We start from the raw sequence: 19440 nt of genomic DNA on the forward strand, positions 1-19440 counted from the left end.
CACTGGCAAGAGAATATGATTGATTTGATATATGGAGCAGTATAAAAATGCTCAGATAATCTATTCTGCCCCCCCCCCCCTTACTCCTGTGTTATAAAATGGACACTCCCAATATTCAGAGTGTGGAATGAGCTTGATTACAACATTAAGCAAACTTCTTTAAAAGGAATCTGTGCCGCTGTTTGCACTGCCACTGCTTACAGCTTTTGTGCAATGTGTGTGCTCTCATTATTGCTTTGTTCAGAAGGGCCTTAAAAACACAGCATCATCAGCATAATCATGGTGATATATCTTTTGTATTTGCTATCTGTCATAAAATGGGAAAAAAATGGAAACTGTACTTTAGGACTCTAAGGATTAAGGTTTATCTGTCTCCATAAAGGACACAAATCATCTAGATTAGAAGTAATCTGATTGTATTGAGGCACAAATTATAGCACAAAGGCTGTTCAAGTGGGTTTAAGTGTGCAGGGCTGGTAAACACCATATGACCACTGATTGGTCCATGAAAGAGTATTAACCGAAAGATAATGATGGATTTTAATCTAAATCCCTAAAGCACAGCAGCTGCAGTTCCCAAATGAGTTTGCTCTCTCGGTCTGAGTTTTCCAAATACTGATGTACTGTGTTCCTAGTTCATGTCTCAAGAGAGAGTTAATTTGAATAATTCTTTGCTCTTATATTCAGCAGGTTTGTTTGTTTCTCCAGTAAGGTCCGCCCTTGCTTCTGTTTATAAATTGATCAGAGTTGGCTATATCTCTAAGCACAATCTAGGAGAGGGGATTTTGTTGTACAGTGGTACCTCAGGTTAAGTACTTAATTCGTTCCGGAGGTCCGTACTTAACCTGAAACTGTTCTTAACCTGAAGCACCACTTTAGCTAATGGGGCCTCCTGCTGCTGCCGCGCCACCAGAGCACGATTTCTGTTCTCATCCTGAAGCAAAGGTCTGTAACCTGAAGCGTATGTAACCCGTTCCCTGTGTCTCGCACTCCTTCTTTTTTAATACACATTTAATAATTATGAAAGAATCACATAATAATAATAATAATAATAATAATAATAATAATAATAATAATAGATTATTTGTACCCCGCCCATCTAGCTGGGTTTCCCCAGCCACTCTGGGCAGCTTCCACAAAAACCAAAAATACACATCAGGCTTGTTCCCTGATGAATGGCATTGAAAAGCAGTGTATATACATACTTACCATCCTGCTCTGAAAAATGTTATAATAGTGTTATTGCTGCTTGCAGTATAGATGTAGTTTCTTACTGCCCTGTCCCCTTGCAGTCTGCAGTAAAACTGCATTTCTTTAGATTTTGGGCGGTTTCTTCAGACTGGACATAGTGGGGGGGAATGCTTTATTTTTTCCTAGAAGGCAGATAAAAAGGGATAACACAGGATGTGTGTGGGTATCTATTTGCTAGTGCCCATAATGTAACTTGAGCAAAAGTTTCTGAACTTGTTCTTCATCCCTGCAGCAGTTTTGCCACTGTGCAAAGGCTATATAACTTTGTTATCTCTCATGCTGGCATCTTGGATCGTGGTGTATTAAGTTTCAGGGTCCTGGCTCTTGTTCATCACAACAGCATTGGAGATTAACATCCTATTCCCTTTTACAGTGGTACCTCAGGTTAAGAACTTAATTCGTTCTGGAGGTCCGTTCTTAACCTGAGGTACTACTTTAGCTAATGGGGCCTCCCATTGCTGATGTGCCGCCGCCATGCGATTTCTGTTCTTATCCTGAAGCAAAGTTCTTAACCTGAGGTACTATTTCTGGGTTAGTGGAGTCTGTAACCTGAAGCGTCTGTAACCTGAGGTACCACTGTAAATGTGTTTGTGGAAGGTGGGGGGGGGCAGTGTTAGAAACTGAGAAATTCAGAGCTAAATGGTACCTTAAACCCAGGTTATGGGCACAACAATGGAATGCCTAGGTGCACTTTTTAAATAAAAAGAATACAAAGCTGAAAATGAATGAACTGCAGCTAAAATACAGTGGTACCTTGGGTTACATATGCTTCAGGTTACAGACTCCGCTAACCCAGAAATAATACCTGGGGTTAAGAGCTTTGCTTCAGGATGAGAACAGAAATCGTGCTCCTGCGGAACAGACCTCCGGAACAAATTAAGTACATAACCATAGGTACCACTGTACTATGTTCATTTTTCACATGGCCTAGTCCTTCCCCTGCCCACCCACCCCCTAATATTCTTAAGAGGGTCTCTTCTCCAGTCTTCAGAGAGTAGCTGGAAGTCGGGAGGCACTTGCACTCTGCAGTTTTAATCTGAAATCTGCAAGGCCTATGCATGCAATTAAGAGTGCATCCCTCTATGATGGTTTAGTATATTCTCTTTTTTACTTTTATGCATTTTGTTTGTAGAGGGGAAAAAGGGAAGTGGCGAGTGTAGAAGTCCTGGAAGAAAGCAATAAATAAATATGTTTCCATTGATAAAATATTGAACACTTGAGTGTGTTGAGAGTGTGCACTCCATGGCTTTGAGGGACAAGGACAAATTCTTTGCAGAGTTGTCAAATTACAAGAACACTGTTATGGTCCTCGCCTGCATACTCACTCCCAAACCCCATAGTGCTGGCATTTCTGTGTAAACAGAAAACCTCTATCATAACATCCATTCCAGTATGCCATCATTGACCCGTGGGACCACAGACCAACGGTTCTGCATCTGCTGCAGAAGAAGGAGCATAGGGTGCAAGATGGGCTTAAGGCACAAAAACAGACAAACTTTAAGAGTATTTGCAAGGATGTGATGAAGTGTTACCCAGAGGCGGAGCAAGGTGGGTGCGGTCTGCCCCGGGTGCCATCCCTGAGGGGGGTGACATCGGCATGGGCAGCGCCCCCCCAGGACACTCCCTGCCGCCAGCGCACCCCGTGGGACACGCGCCACCCCTGTGGGTGGCTAGCCCCACCCCCACAGGACACTTCAAGTGCTGGAGCAGCTAGCTCCACCTCTGGTGTTACCTTCCCAGATATGTAGCCAAAGTCAGCCAAAAAGAAGGAGGTGTTTTAATGTGGTTTGTTAGTATGTACACTAAGCAAAATGTACCCTTATATAATTTGAGTGTGTACGGCCCCTGACACTGACATTCAAGTGCTTTTTAAGGTGTCTAGTCACACAACCCTTTTTCCAACTGCACATCATCAGCTTTCTAACTGTACATTTTGTGTCCAGCTGCATTTAAAAAAACCCTGAATGACAAAAAACCCCTGAAAGTATTAAAATTCTAAAGCTGTGAAAATTTTGCAGTTTTTCTGTGGATGGGTTTAGAAAGGGCTTTTTTTCACTTCCTAAAGTGCTTAAGTCTGCCTTTCCCCGAGGGCCTATGTAAACCTTTCACTTCACTTATTATTTTTTAAAAGAAATATTCTTCATTCAACAGAATGGTTGAGTCCAGCTACTTACAGCCTTGTCAACAGGTTCTGTTCTCTGCCCGAGGCATTCATGGACTGTCTCAAAGTGCCTTCTGTTTATTCACCTGTAGTAGCTCTCTGTTCAATAGTAGTTCTACATACAGGTGCCATAGATACTTATATTGAACAGCAGAACCGGCTCTCTGGCTCTTCTGCTTCTCTTACAGCAGTTGGCACCATTTCAGAGTTTGCTAGTTCTACTCCTATGTGGAAGACCCTGTTGATTTTGGATGCTATCACGTCAAAGACATTGAAGGATGATCTCTACGATGTATCTCTTCAAGCAGCTTCCATTGCAGATTCTTCCCTGGATGCCAAATACACTTTAATGCTGGACCTATGGCTTTCCAGCACTGCCACAAGGTACGAAGGTGAAGGACATCAAGCTTCAGGGAGCAGATATCGTTATGATAACATCTCACTGGCCCAGGAGAGATTGCTTAAAGATGTCAGTCAGAGCCCACTGGAAGTCATCTGTGTCAAGAACCAGTAGTATGTCCTTACCCTCATGGGAACCTTCCTGCAGTAGTGTGAGATTAAAGGCAGAGTGCAAGGCATAGAGAGGAAATTACCCTCTGTTTGAGAATTAGTGTAGGATTGGTTTAGCATGGGGTTTTTTTTTACTGGTACTTTTACAAGACAAGTCATGAGTAAGTTAACTAATTCTGGCTCATAAAAGGCATAGTGGCAATGTTATTTAATAATCTTATGCACAGGCTGTATGCAGTTTTTTAAATAAAAGAAATGCAAAGGCTACTAATGTACTTTATAAAAATAGAAACATTATTCATCATCCTGAAAGAACAAAGAAGCAGAAGAAGAACTGCAGAGGGGTGCCACTTCTCCCAACCATGATTTGTATACTGGGGTAATGCTTACTCAGAAAGAACCATTCTCCATACTTCCTGTAGCCCCTGTCCAGGCAGGTCACAAAGCCCTGCTGTTTCTTTCTTGCTCTTCCCAGCTTGGCTACCCATTTGTTTAAAATTATAATTGTGTTCATAGGGAATGTGGCTCGGATGAATATTATACATTAGGCGAAGCTAAACATTCAGTAACAGAGATGTGTTTGGGAACCTGAATCACCATTGGAGGGGTGGTAAAGGAGGGCACAATTTATAGAGAAGAAATTGCAGGTGCTTGGAAGGAGTATTTAATTGTTATCTCCTGCAACTTTGTCCTGCAAGCCCAGCAGGCAGAAATTTCTGAAATTTCTGAAATGGGGAGAAGTGCATGGTGAAAAAAGAGTTTAGGTTACCACCTGCTCATTTACATATTCTACCCTAAAAATAACACCCTCCCTGCTTGCCACCCTTGCAGTTTTGAAAACAAGGTTCCCAGACCTGTTTCTACTGATGAACATCTAGTTTTTACCTGTGGCATAATATGTGGAAGTGGGAGCTGGGATTCTTTGAATACAGTTTTTGTGCGGTGTTTTTGTTTCTAACAGATGTTTTGTTTGTGCTTCAGCTGGTTGAGGCTTTTGTTTTGTTTATGGGATAGTAATTTAATAAACATGCAGAACTTTAATTGAGTAATTTAAACAGTTCTTCAGCTGATGCTGCTGTCTTTGAATTCTTCATTTCTGTACGTGCTTAATATACATTCCATTAATACTGAAGTTTCACAATATAGAGGCTCCAAAAAAACCTGCTGTTGAGCATTATGCTATTTAATTTTTGGTGTCTATTGCCCTTTACAATAACATACAATTTGCAGTGTGGGAACTGAACAATCTGTATTTTAAAAAATTAATACACTCATATTTTCTGAATATGAGTCTCTGAATAATAATAATAATAATAATGATAAATTTTATTTATATCCCGCCCTCCCCAGCCGAAGCCGGGCTCAGGGCGGCTAACAACAATCAAACAATCAAATAATCACACATTCTAAAAATATTCCATTATAAAAATTAATTAAAATCAAATTAATGGCAAACTTCTGAGTTTTGGGTACCAAATAGCAAAAGGGAAGAAGAGCATGTATAAAATCAATTAGTATAGTGATTCTATATTGAATATCAAAACTGAATAGAACATTAAAACCCAGAGCCAAATAAATACTTAGGTGTGCAGAAAAGTTTGGGCATGTGGAATTTTGACTTCTTGCTCTCCAACTGTCCCATTTCAGCTGTGACTGCCATGTTGCCCCCCTGTTCCAAGGAAAACTCCGCTTTCCAAACAACCTGATTTTTCAGGAACTATTTGCCTTTCTTCCATTCTCTCATTTTTCTTTCTTTTTTCCTTTGGCATCATCCTTGCATGTGGTCACTTAAGCTGAGGCCTAAATAAGTATCACAAATCAACTGTATAGCAAGATTTTAGATATATACTAGCTTGTATGTTGAATACCCAATAAATTTGCTTTAATTATTATTATTATTATTATTATTATTATTATTATTATTATTTATTATTTATACCCCGCCCATCTGGCTGGGCCTCCCCAGCCACTCTGGGTGGCTTCCATAGAAACCAAAAATACAGTAAAATATCACACGTTAAAAACTTCCCTGAACAGGGCTGCCTTAAGATGTCTTCTGAATGTCAGGTAGTTGTTTATCGCTTTGACATCTGCTGGAAGGGCGTTCCACAGGGCGGGCGCCACTACTGAGAAGGCCCTCTGCCTGGTTCCCTGTAGCTTTGCTTCTCGCAATGAGGGAACCGCCAGAAGGCCCTCGGCGCTGGACCTCAGCGTCCGGGCAGAATGATGGGGGTGGAGACGCTCCTTCAGGTATACTGGACCGAGGCTGTTTAGGGCTTTAAAGGTCAGCACCAACACTTTGAATTGTGCTCGGAAACGTACTGGGAGCCAGTGTAGGTCTTTCAAGACCGGTGTTATATGGTCTCGGCAGCCGCCCCCAGTCACCAGTCTAGCTGCCGCATTCTGGATTAGTTGTAGTTTCCGAGTCACCTTCAAAGGTAGCCCCACGTAGAGCGCATTGAAGTAGTCCAAGCGGGAGATAACCAGAGCATGCACCACTCTGGCGAGACAGTCCGCAGGCAGATAGGGTCTCAGCCTACGTACCAGATGGAGCTGGTAAACAGCTGCCCTGGACATAGATTTGACCTGTGCCTCCATGGACAGCTGTGAGTCCAAAATGACTCCCAGGCTGCGCACCTGGTCCTTCAGGGGTACAGTTACCTCATTCAGGACCAGGGAATCCTCCACACCTGCCCGCCTCCTGTCCCCCAAAACCAGTACTTCTGTCTTGTCAGGATTCAACCTCAATCTGTTAGCCGCCATCCATCCTCCAACCGCCTCCAGACACTCACACAGGACCTTCACTGCCTTCACTGGTTCTGATTTAAAAGAGAGGTAGAGCTGGGTATCATCCGCATACTGATGAACACCCAGCCCAAACCTCCTGATGATCTCTCCCAGCGGCTGCATATAAATGTTGAAAAGCATGGGGGAGAGGACAGAACCCTGAGGCACCCCACAAGTGAGAGCCCAGGGGTCTGAACACTCATCCCCCCACCACTTTCTGAACACGGCCCAGGAGGAAGGAGCGGAACCACGGTATGACAGTGCCCCCAGCTCCCAGCCCCTCAAGACGGTCCAGAAGGATGTTATGGTCGATGGTATCAAACGCCGCTGAGAGATCCAGCAGAACTAGGAAACAGGATTTAGGGATTTATACTTTCTCAGGCTTCAAAAACCTCCCCATAGAGGTTTACACAACATAAAACAGCAATGGTGAAACAGGATGAAAACCAGCACTGGAAGTAAAACTAAAAAATGAATGGAATATTTGTTTGTTTGTTTGTTTAAAAAGTCTTTGCCCGGTGATAAAATGAGAACAAAGTGGGCACCAGGTGAGCCTTTCTGGGGAGAGCACTCCATAATCAAGGCATCACCCACAAGTCACTATCTCTAGTTGTCAGTCATTGCATCTGTGATAGTCTTGGCAGGGGTGTAGCTAGCTGCTCTGGCACCCGGAGTGGTGGGGGGTGGCTATCTGTGCACGGTGGTGGTGTGGTGATCCATGCGCAGGGCCGGGGTGGGGATCTGCCCGGGGGGGGGGGCCTGGCAAGCTGCCCATGAAGTCCACCTGGCAGATGCAAGCCCCACAATGCTGTTTCGGCCTGTCATCCTTGAGGGGGTTGCGGTAAGTGCCGACCCCCACGGTAAGTGCCATTTTGTCAACCCCCTCAAGGATGAGACCCGGGGTGGGCCACACGCACCTTCCTACACCTCTGAATCTTGGTGGGAATGGCAGCCATAAAAGGGTTCTCTGATTATCTCTGTGAACAGGTCAGTTCCTATGGAGAGAGTCAATCCTTCAGGTGCCTTGATCCCAACCCATAATTTCAGTAGCAGAGTTTGTTTCTTTATTTGCTTGCTTGCTTGCTTGCTTTTTTCTAGACTGTCCTTTATCCTGACAGGTGCCAGAGTGGTGTACAATAAGAACAGTATAATAAATTGCAGCACACACATGTCCTTTACAACAATAAAAATCGAGAGTCCTAATACAGTTGTACCTCTGGTTAAGTACTTAATTTGTTCCAGAGGTCCGTTCTTAACCTGAAACTGTTCTTAACCTGAAGCACCACTTTAGCTAATGGGGCCTGCTGCTGTGCCGCTGGAGCGTGATTTCCGTTCTCATCCTGAAGCAAAGTTCTTAACCCGAGGTAATATTTCTGGGTTAGCGGAGTCTGTAACCTGAAGCGTATGTAACCCAAGGTACCACTGTACTAAAAAACAACAATTGCCTTATTATTGCATTTTTAACATGGTATAGAAATGTTTTAGCAGTTGACAAACTGTTGTCAATTGACAAATCCATGTAGAAGATCACCTATGAAAAGTCAATAAATCTAATTGCTTATTTTCCCAGTTTAACTACTCAGGATGTTATTTTGAGTTGTAATCCTTTTTAAAATGAACATCCAATGCAAGAGAAAGAGAGTTCCTATGCTCACACTACATCTGTACCCAATCTGTTCTCCCCACCCATATATGACAACATTATCAAATACTGCATTTTGACATAGCAGGTATTTCAAAGGGGACAAGATATATTTTTTCCTGATGAAGGAACTCTTGTTAACAAGCCTTGTTATAAGAGCAGCTTCTGTAAGCATAATAGCTACCAGGTTTACAAATAACACCCTCATTGGCAGCATCTGAAAAAGCATATAGTAATCTCCTTCACCTCTTGCATGACATTCTGAAAGCAATGCTGCTTGTTTATAAAAGTTGTGGAGATGGAGGGAAATGGCAAACCTACTATGGGATGAAAATCTGTCAGTGTATGGCTTAAAGGATGACTTCATAAACAATGCAGATTTTAGCTTATCACTGTGTATCACTGTCTGCATTCAGTTTTGGGGTAGAAAGATGGTTCCTTTCATCCTCCTCACCCCACCCCCAAATAAAATGCACATGAAAGGCTATCAGCACTGCCTTTGCTGAAACAATAGCTCCTCTTGTGTTTTTGTTAACGCTGCTGGATATTGCATGCAAGGTGTCCAGCATATGCTGCTCACTGCAGTATCCCAGTGGAACTTGTAACCCAGATGGCTCAGACCATATGCTTCTACAGTTTTTAGCTATGCATCATGAAATAATACATAGGCCATGAGGAAAGACGTGTAACGTTTGCTCAGTACCAGATATGGCACATACTCCTTCCAAGCATTGTAGAGGGACTATATAACACTCGAGGAAGCATGAGTGAAACACCTTTGAGTGCTCCTCATTCCCAAGCTGGGGACTTCAGAGAAGCACAAAGTTGCCAAAACATACTAGTGTTTGCCTGATTGCGCTTAGCCCAAATGGGGCTAGGGAGCAGAGCAATTAATGTTGCACACTCTGGAAAAAGGTGGCTCAGCCAGCAATCTACCGTCTTGCCCATCAGGCCCATCTCACACTTTTTAAAAAAAACAAAAACAAATTGCCTCCCATGATACTACCCTACATCTGAATTCTACCCTACCTGGGAATCTGAGGCAGACCATCGGTCTGTCTGGCTGACTGGCAACAGCTCTCCAGGTTTGCACAATGGGAACATTCCCAGCCATATCTAGAGACCTTCTCCATGCAAATCAGATGCTTCGCCATTGAGCTTGTGGCCTTTCCCCATAGTCATAAGTTTTAGAACTAGGGATGGTTGTGTGAGAAATAAGTCACCACCTTAGGGCTATGTTTGTGGTCTTTGATGAACAAATGTATGTGCCACCACTATCAGCAGCTGCAGCTTTCCCCCAGGTACATCCTCTATAATTTATCTGCCTCCTCTGATGCTGGAGGGCTCAGCGAGGGGCAATTGGATTAGAGAATGTTGTGAAGTACAGAAGCCTGCACCTACTGCTGGGAATGCAAGTTGGGTGCCCTGTCAGAATGGCAGGAAACTCCAGCTGATGGATAAGTCCCAAGGTTTGGGGGGGAGGAAGAGGATTGGGCAAGGCTTTGTGTTTGTGTCTTGAGCTACTGCTTCTCCCACCATTACCAGCTAAACTTCTAATGGCACCATCTTAGCTCTACAGAGTTAAAAGCCTTCCAAGTACCCCCCTGCCCCAATCCTCTTAAGTCTCATGCTGTTGCAAAACTGCAAGTGGTACCATACCACATAGGGTTGGGGGGAAAAGTGATTTGAGAATGTTTGACCTTGTATACCTGGCTAAGCTTTTTAGATTTGATTTGGTGAAGGTAAAAGGCACCTTAGCAGAAAGGATTGCAGAAAAAGACAGACTGCGGGAGAACCTGAGGGAAGGAGGGAAGAGGGAGGATGTGGGCATTAGACTTTAGAAAAGCAGATTTCGACAATCCCAGTGTCATTAAGCAAAGTACCATGGAAAGATTAAGTTATATGAAAAGGAGTGTATGAATAGGGATGGCAGCTTTTGAAAGCCATTACTATAGTTAGGAGCCACAGCCATGCAAAATGAGAAAGAATGGTGAGAACTGCCGGAAACTGATGTGATTTGGTCAGGGACCTTCTTAATGAGCGGAAAGTCAAAAAGGGGAGTACAAAGGGAATCAAACACTAAGAGAAAGTATGTTTGCCTAGATGAAGTAAGAGCAAAGGCAGAAATTAGTTGTAGCTGCTGAGAGTTGAAATAAAGTTCCTTGCTTAGAAGAGAAAGGAAAACAATACAATAGGGCAGATAAGGAAGAGAAAAAAATCACAGGACGAAGAACAAGTGTGTGCCGATGAAACATATGCATAATCAAACTAAGTTGCAATACTCCTGATGACATTTACCTAAATGGTACAGGAATTGTCAGTGTAATGCAGCCTTACAAAAAGCTGCTCTACATTGTGTTAACAGGAGCTGTATTTCCAAGACTTGAAAACTAGGCTATGCTGCTGTAGTAGCACTAATAAGTCCTCATGTGTAGGACATTGTCCTTGGTGCCATTCTTCAAGGAGAATGGTGAACTGGGGCAGGGAGGGGGGAACTGGAGGAACAGAAAACTATAAATATAATGAAAGCATTGTACATAAACTGTGAAATAGCTGAACGAACGGAATGAGTTTATCCTAGAGAAAACACACTTGAGCCAAGAGAATATGGTTACCTGGTTATGATAACCCCGGAACAATCTATCTCAAGATAGATTTAGGAAACAGCAGGGAAATAATGCATGGATGTGATGCGCTAATGACTGACAAATGTATTGTGGGAAGAGCTTTGTAGGCAAGGGCTTCATCAGGTGCAGGAAGTGGCCAGGGATCTTGAAAAGGGTTCATGCATAGTAGAGAGGAAACAGTCACCCAAGCGACGGTCAGAAAAAGACAATACTTAATCAAGTGAGAGTTTGTGTCACTTCACATTGAAATCTAAGGCTAGAGAGACTTGAATGGGACAGTCTTGTTCCCTTGGAGCCAAAAATCCAAGTTGGATGCCCACGAATGCCCAGTACACCCAAAGAGAATAAAATCTCTGTGAGAGCTGGACAAAGGTTATTATAACACTACATGGAGGATATATATATATATATAGTGTCTCAGGCATCCCTATACAGTCCAAAGAGATGCAACATCAGTTTTGCTAATAGACTTTTAACACAGCAATATCCATGTCCCCTGCTTCCATCTAACCCCTCCAAGTGTATTTTAAATGTGCTGCTGATTTAATATAGGTATTATAACAACTGAGCAATAGTATACATGGTGCCTAGGGATGCCTTGTAATTTCTTTCCTTGGTGGTTTCCAGGAAAAGATTATCATTAGGCAGGCAACTGCTGGAGATGTTTTAAATATGTGTACATCATTTTAAGGCCACGGATTTGATGATCAAACTCTATGGTTCTGTGGTCAGTCACTGAGAGTTTGACCCCAGAGCTTTTAGGAGGGTGGCTAAGTACAGTTGCTGGCACCACTATCCTTATGAATTAAAAGTTACTTGGTAATAGAGATGGGCAGGTACTTAATCTGATTAGTTGTAATGTTATATCATGCCAGTGACTTATAGCACTTAGAGACTGTTAATGGAAAGGGCTGATGCTTAGCAATTACATCGTTTCTATGAAACAATTGCATGGTGCTGTACAGCATTGGCAGTGACCACTAACAATAGCTGAATTAATGTGAATAATCTTCGTGCTTTTCAGCAGTCATCAGAAAAGTGATAAGATTCTCAGTGTCTGGGGTCACAGGACACCCTATCCCTGTATTAAACCTCATTAGCACTTCCATTTCTAACTTCAAAAAAATGATTTAGTAACTGGTTCACACTTTGAACTGGTTCGGATACATTCCATATTATAATTATATCCAGTGGTTTTTTTCTGGGGGGTGGGGGGAAGGTGAAGGAACTCACCAGGAAGTTTGTTTATTTATTGGGAGCCCAGTCGCAGTGCCACCCCCCACCGCTGCCCCAGGCAGTGGCTAAAAGTAAGCTGTGATTAATAAACACAAGCAGACAATGATCTGGATTAGAAATGACCACAACTTTATTGATTACAGATATAGGTGGATTTTTGGCTCAGGCATTGGGTGTATATCCGCCCCACCCCACCCCAACAAAAAATTTTTTATTTAATTTTAAAAAGGTAAGGGAACTCAGTTACCACAAGTTCCTGCTCAACACACACACCCCGCCGATTTTATCATATATCACACTTTTATAACTGTAATATAATTCCTACAAACTGAATATAAGGATACAGTGGTGCCTCACAAGACGAAAAGAATCCGTTCCGCGAGTCTCTTCGTCTTGCGGTTTTTTCGTCTTGCGAAGCAACCCTATTAGTGGCTTAGCGCTATTAGCGGCTTAGCGGCTATTAGCGGCTATTAGTGGCTTAGCGGCTTAGAAAAAGGGAGAAAAAAGCGACAAAAAATCGCAAGACTCGCAAGACGTTTTCGTCTTGCGAAGCAAGCCCATAGGGAAATTCGTCTTGCGAAGCGCCTCGAAAAACGGAAAACCCTTTCGTCTAGCGGGTTTTTCGTCTTGCGAGGCATTCGTCTTGCGGGGCACCACTGTAAATATTTATCTGAAGGAGAACTATAATAGTGTATTTCCATACATGGCTACCCCATCCTCCAAAATTGTTAGATGATTTTGCCCACTGTTAAGGCATTCTGTAGCGGGAACAGAAGACACTTTTAGCTCATTTCGGGTATATTTATTTTTGGGTCTCCCAGCTAAGAACAGTAAATATTACAGAATATTAAGTATCTAGATCGATGACGTGGTTACATTTAGAATTCCGTGTACACATTCTGGTCACCCCACCCTCAGAAGAGATGACATAGTGGTGCAAAATACATTTCTCCGTCCTTCTCCTTGGCTACAAGGATAACAAGAAAACCTGCCTGAACTTTGCATGAGGAAATATATGGCCCTGTGAAATTCATAAAGAAAATATTGCAGTCAGAGGCTCCCTACATTTAAATGCAATATGTGGGGGGGGGGGGAAGATGAGATTTGAGCTGTATGGCACCCACAGAATTTGGAGGACTGTAGAGTGGAGACCATCTGCAACGGGGGTAGGATAGCCTGTGGTCTTCTAGATGTTTAAGACTCCAGCTTCCATCAAGTACAACCAGCAGGGCAAGTGGTCAGGGATGGTTGGAAAGGTAACCGCACAACATCTGGAGGGTTGCCAGATGTACAGAGTTCTATACTTACTAAGTCTTGGGAGAAAGTGCTGGAGTGTATAATTATGACCATCCAGAAAAAGCTAAAATTTTCATCGGAGAACATTCTTCTGAACTATGTACCTATTGTATGGAAGTTAACATCAAGGCAACAAAAATGGATTCTACATGCTCTAATGGTAGCCAAGAGACTGATATTGATGAAGAATAAAGGATATAATCCGCTTTAATCAATGGATTGATAATATGATAGCACTCACAACTTTGGATAAATAGGACAATATTTGGAATGACTTTATACAAAATGTAGTAGGCTATTAATATTTATGTATGTATTAGGATAATAATATCAAATTATATAAGAATGTATGGGTTAGGGCATTTTTCGTGTATTGCCTATGTTTGTATATTCCTTTCTACACATTTTTGTGCCTTTTTCTTTTTCTCTTTTTCTTTGCATCACTTTTATTTCTTTATAATTGAAAACTTTTCAATAAAAAAATATTGCTACCAAACATCTGGTTAGCCTCTACAAGATCTGGCCATGCTCTACTATTTCTCGTTTGAATTGTACACCATCACTTCTGATTAATTCCTCCGTCTCAGAGAGAGGAAGGAGGGAGTTTGGGAATACAGGATGGCCTTTGAAGAAGAACATGGAACTTCAATTTCCTTACACACATCCACACACCTTAGGTGATATGCTGAATGCAAGCAAGTGACAATCGATATGCTTGCCTTCAGTTTAACAAACTCTGCCTCATGCTCCCAGGGTTCCTCATCCTTATGGTTTTTTTCTATGATTTTGTCTCCTTTTGAGGAGTCATTGGGAAAAGTCTTTATACTTCTGGAACAAGCACAAGGGAAGCTCTACATAGAGCATATTGCAGTAATCCTATAGTGCTTAAATGCAAAGTAAGAGAGATAATGCATGATAAGTGAAATGCTGCTGCTGCTGCTGACTTTTACTTAAAAATAATAAAAATAGCTCTGATGGAGACTCTTATCAACCAGCCTAAAATTATGGCAACTGTTCCAGATATATATATATATATATATATATATATATATATATATATATATATATATATTTAATGGCCTCCTTATATGCCCCCCCCCCCGCCATAGCCAGTTAGTAACTCTGCCTCATATTCCTTAGAGGGGTGGCCCTATTTAGATCCAAATGGAATTTTCAAGCCACATGTAAATTAGACTATCAGAGACTATTCTAAATTATATTAATAGGATACTGTCATTTCTCCATAGAAGGATTAACATCTAGGTGGCACTGTAGGACAGAAGTCAATTTCAGCAGGCTCCTGGGGGTTATAATTAATATCCAGAGCTAAAAATAAGTAAAAAAGTGCAAAGTAGCAATTATAATTATAACTTTTTATAAGTGACAGAAGAGTGACAAAGGCACCATTGTTCCAGTTACAGATAGGTAGCCGTGTTGGTCTGCCATGGTCAAAACAAAATAAAAAAATTCCTTCCAGTAGCACCTTAAAGACCAACTGAGTTAGTTCTAGGTATGAGCTTTCGTGTGCATGCACACTTCTTCAGATACACCATTCAAAGGCACCATTGTATGTGGAAAGCTGCCTCTTCTTCAGGTAGTACTTCTATTTAATTAGGGGGGGGAAACACTAAAATGCAAACGAAAAACATCTAAGAGAATGAACATTTTGAACATTTTGTCTGGGTTAACATGGTATTTTTTTTAAAAAAAGTATTGCCTCGCCTATCTTTTTCTCACATCACTTCTTAACTTTTATATATGTAAAAATATGTATATAACCTCACTCACCCTCTGTCAGAAGCACTCGGATCTGATCCCAACAAGTTACCGTATTTTTCGCTCTATAAGGCGCACCAGATCACAAGACGCACCTAGTTTTTGGAGGAGGAAAACAAGAAAAAAAATATTCTGAATCTCAGAAGCCAGAACAGCAAGAGGGATCGCTGCGCAGCGAAAGCAGCAATCCCTATTGCTGTTCTGGCTTCTGGAATAGCTGCGCAGCCTGCATTCGCTCCATAAGACGCACACACATTTCCCCTTACTTTTTAGGAGGGAGAAAGTGACTCTTATAGAGCAAAAAATACGGTAAATATATATATAAGCTGGGAGCAAAAGGGAGAGAGAGAACTACCACCATAAAAATAATAAATAGAAATAATAGAATAGAATAGAATAGAAATACTTTATTGTAAATCCAGTTCTTTATTATAAATCCAGTTCTTACAGCATTTTTGGAAGATGCTAAGACCCAGATTTCTATGAGTTCCTGGGAGAGTTTCTTTGATGATTGGGAAACCACCAAAATCACCTCTAGTTCTGTTTTTCATTTAAGAAATTATTTTTATTACCCAAGGAAGTATATTTTACTTCTCTAGTTCTCTAGTTGTGCTTGTTCTCTTTCGACATGGTGCATGGGTGATGCAGTCAAAATTGTGTTTCCAGGTGTCCTAAAAGAGTGTGGTGGAATATTAAAGATGTGTCCCCCAAAATTCATGTGTTTTGCCTATTCTGAAAGACACATTTTGTTTTGGTCTGTTTTTAGTCGTTTATTTTGAAACAACAAAACTCATGTATTTTGGGTATGTGTTAAGAATGCCATACCTTTTCAATCACGACAATAAATAATAGATATGCATAATCTTAATTTATCTGGTTGGTTGGTTGGTTGGTTGTAAGTTGCTTTTGGTTGCCCTGGGTAAGATAAAGCACTAAGAAACTAACAACCACAATAGTGATGATGATGATGATGATGATGATGCCACCACATTTCAGCACCCCTCCATAACACCCTGCACTCCCTCTAAATTTGAGAAAGTGCTGCTAGGGGAGGGTGGGTTGATCAAAATCACCTCCACCTGCATTCTGCTAATAGATTCTTACCCATAACAATAGAAAGTAACATGCTTTGTGCCAGTACAGGAGAGGGCATGGATTTAATAAATCGTTTTCCTAATGAAGAGCTTCTCAGGCTTGTAGAAGGTTTTACTGAATAAATTGACACCTTCAGGGTTTTTGACAGTATGAAAGCACATAGTACCCTTTTGTTTTTTCCATTGCATGTTGCTGTATTGGGTGTTGAACCATCTGAAGTGACTGAGCAGCATTTACACGTAGTACTTAGACACGATGGCGGAATCTCAACCTCTCCACCGTCAGTGCTGCTACTCCAGAAAAATAATACAGAACCCACGCAATCTCCCATGCTGCAGAAAAGCAAAAGTGTAAATGTTGGGAGAGCTGATCATGGATATAATACCATGTGGTTTGGTCCTGGAGCAGCAGTTTTTTAAAGGTGGTTATTAACTTTACAGATCATTTTGTATTATGTGAACTTGTACAGAGAGAGATTAATAAAGTTATGAGGAATGAAGCAGAGAAAGGGAACAACATTTTTTCATCCATTGGCTTTAGTAGATTGCTGATTGCATTAAGCAACTATATGCACATCTGAAATTTAAAGGAGGAAATGAAAGTGGGAGGCGGAAGGAGAGAAATGGGAATATTGTATTGAGAAGTTTTATACTGGAAGAAATATAAAAACTCTCCCTAAAAAGAAGAGATAACTACTGGAACAAGAAAATGAAGATTGTTCCCAATAATTGAATACTAACAGTTTTTATTTGCCATTGAGCCACAGCCTGTGTCACATATATCTGCAGGAACAGCAGCCTATGAAGAACTGTGAGAAGCACTGCCTATATTTACTTTTTTGTATTATATATTTTTATTATAATAATTATTAGCAGAACGGAATAGAATAGTACATAGTGCATAATAAAAAAAACAGGTTTATGAAATAGAATGCTGACTTGAAGTACTTTTATATTTGGTTTCTGACCTCGTTCCTTTGTTCCTTTCTTTCCCCCTCCCTTTTGTGTAGGTATGAAACACCCGGCAAGTCCTGACCACATATTTGGAGATGGAATTATGAATCAATCTGCATTTCTGAGGGGCTTTGAAGATAAAGGACTAAGACACGACAGGGCTGACTGTCAATTAAGTAAAGAGAAAAAGAAGATACTGTTTTCCTTCTGTGATGTGTGCAATATACAGTTGAACTCAGCAGCGCAAGCTCAGGTTCATTACAATGGAAAGTCTCATCTGAAAAGAGTAAAACAGCTGAATAATGGGAAGCTACCTGCAAACACGAACACAGGCAATTTGTTTGCAGGTGCCAGCACAGGTACATTTTTTCATTATATGAGAGAGAGAGAGAGAGAGAGAGAGAGAGAGAGAGATCTTAAGTTTGATCTAAAGTGTCAGAGACATTAAGCCTCCCACCCTTTCGTTTGCTCCCTGTAGTGCCAGCCTTGGAAGAAAGCTTTAATTTATTTCTTTGAGTATTGTACTGTACTCTAGACCAAGGGTAGTCAACCTGGTCCCTACCACCCACTAGTCAGCATTTCAGGATTCCAGGTGGGCGGTAGGGAGTTCATGTTACTGCAGCACTGGTGGACGGTAAGGAAATTTTACCATCAAGAAAGAGCATTAGTGGGCGGTAGGTATAAAAATGTTGACTACCCCTGCTCTGGGATGCGGGTGGCACTGTGGGTTAAACCACAGAGCCTAGGGCTTGCTGATCAGAAGGTTGGCGGTTCGAATCCCTGTGATGGGGTGAGCTCCCGTTGCTCAGTCCCTGCTCCTGCCAACCTAGCAGTTCGAAAGCACATCAAAGTGCAAGTAGATAAATAAGTACCACTCCGGCGGGAAGGTAAACAGCGTTTCCGTGCTCTGCTCTGGTTTGCCAGAAGCGGCTTAGTCATGCTGGCCACATGACCTGTACGCCAGCTCCCTCGGCCAATAAAGCGAGATGAGCACCACAACCCCAGAGTTGGCCACGACTGGACCTAATGGTCAGGGGTCCCTTTACCTTCACCTTACCCCTGCTCTAGATCAGCGTTTCCCAACCTTGGGTCTCCAGCTGTTTTTGGATTACAGTTTCCATTGTCCCTAGCTGGCAAGACCTGTAGTCAGGGATGATGGGAATTGTAGTCTGAAAACAGCTGGAGAGACCCAAGTTTGGGAAACCCTGCTGCAGACCAGGGATGAGGAGCATATGGCATTCCACATGTTATTAGAGTCCTAGCTCCCATCAGCCCCAGCTAGTGTGGCCAATGGCCACAGCTTCTCACTTGGTTCCATTGTGATGTCACAATTCCCACCCAATAAACTTCCACCACCACCACTTCTGGCAATTCTTCACCTACCGAGGGAGCTTCAGGTGCAGGTGGGCTGGGCAGAGTGGGTGGATGCCTCTAGCAGCCTGGAACAGCTGCTGCCTGCTACCCTGTGCATCTTTGAATCCGAAGATAGAAGGAACACAGCAGTTACAAAGTGTACTGATGCAGGCACCATCCCACCCCTTCCTCAACTTTGCGTGGGCTTGTTTGGGCAAGAGTGGAGAACCTGTGTCCCTGCAGCGGGACCCTTAACTCCTGTCCCTCCCAGACAGAATGACTAATGGTCAGAGATTATGGGTGTTTTAGTCCAGCAACATCAGGTTCCTCACCCCTGCTTCCCCTGATTCCCCACAAAGAGTTGGGGAACATAATTGCTGAAAACTTCTGACTACATGAGTATCCAAAAGTGCTATATTGATGGTTCAGTTTAGGCACCAAGAAGTGATGTAATGTCATGTGCAGTTGTGCTAAGACAGCAGGTGGGGCAATGTTTTATTTCATTATTTTATGTTGTTTGTTTTAATACGAGGTAGCATAGCTTACCTTATTAATGTCATCACACTTCAAATCAGCAGAAGGGGTAGGGCTCATAATCGACCACATTTCACCTAATTTTCACAAGATTCATTAAGTGAGGGTCAAATTGAAATCCCACAATTCCTGCAGCTTATCCATGTGCCTTTAGAGAAGCCTGCCTCAGCCTTTGAAAGCTAATGTTTTAGAGGGCTAAATTGCACTCTGTCTGATAAT

The 19440-nt window shown here is 42.1% G+C and overlaps 1 protein-coding gene across 3 annotated transcripts in view; it reads left to right on the forward strand.

Annotated features, from left to right (window-relative positions):
• Positions 1-19440, forward strand: part of ZNF385B (zinc finger protein 385B) — a 192661-nt gene that overhangs the window by 19016 nt on the left and 154205 nt on the right. For 2 of the 3 annotated variants that reach the window (XM_081836948.1, XM_081836950.1), the window contains exon 2: positions 17391-17693. In XM_081836948.1, the coding sequence (XP_081693074.1) occupies positions 17391-17693 (303 nt within the window). Of the gene's footprint in view, positions 1-16738; positions 16803-17390; positions 17694-19440 lie in introns of those variants that run through there. The other variant, XM_081836949.1, reaches the window with a different exon arrangement.

This window comes from Podarcis erhardii (genome assembly GCF_964252035.2).
Source record: "Podarcis erhardii genome assembly, chromosome: 1".
Taxonomy (NCBI): domain Eukaryota; kingdom Metazoa; phylum Chordata; class Lepidosauria; order Squamata; family Lacertidae; genus Podarcis; species Podarcis erhardii.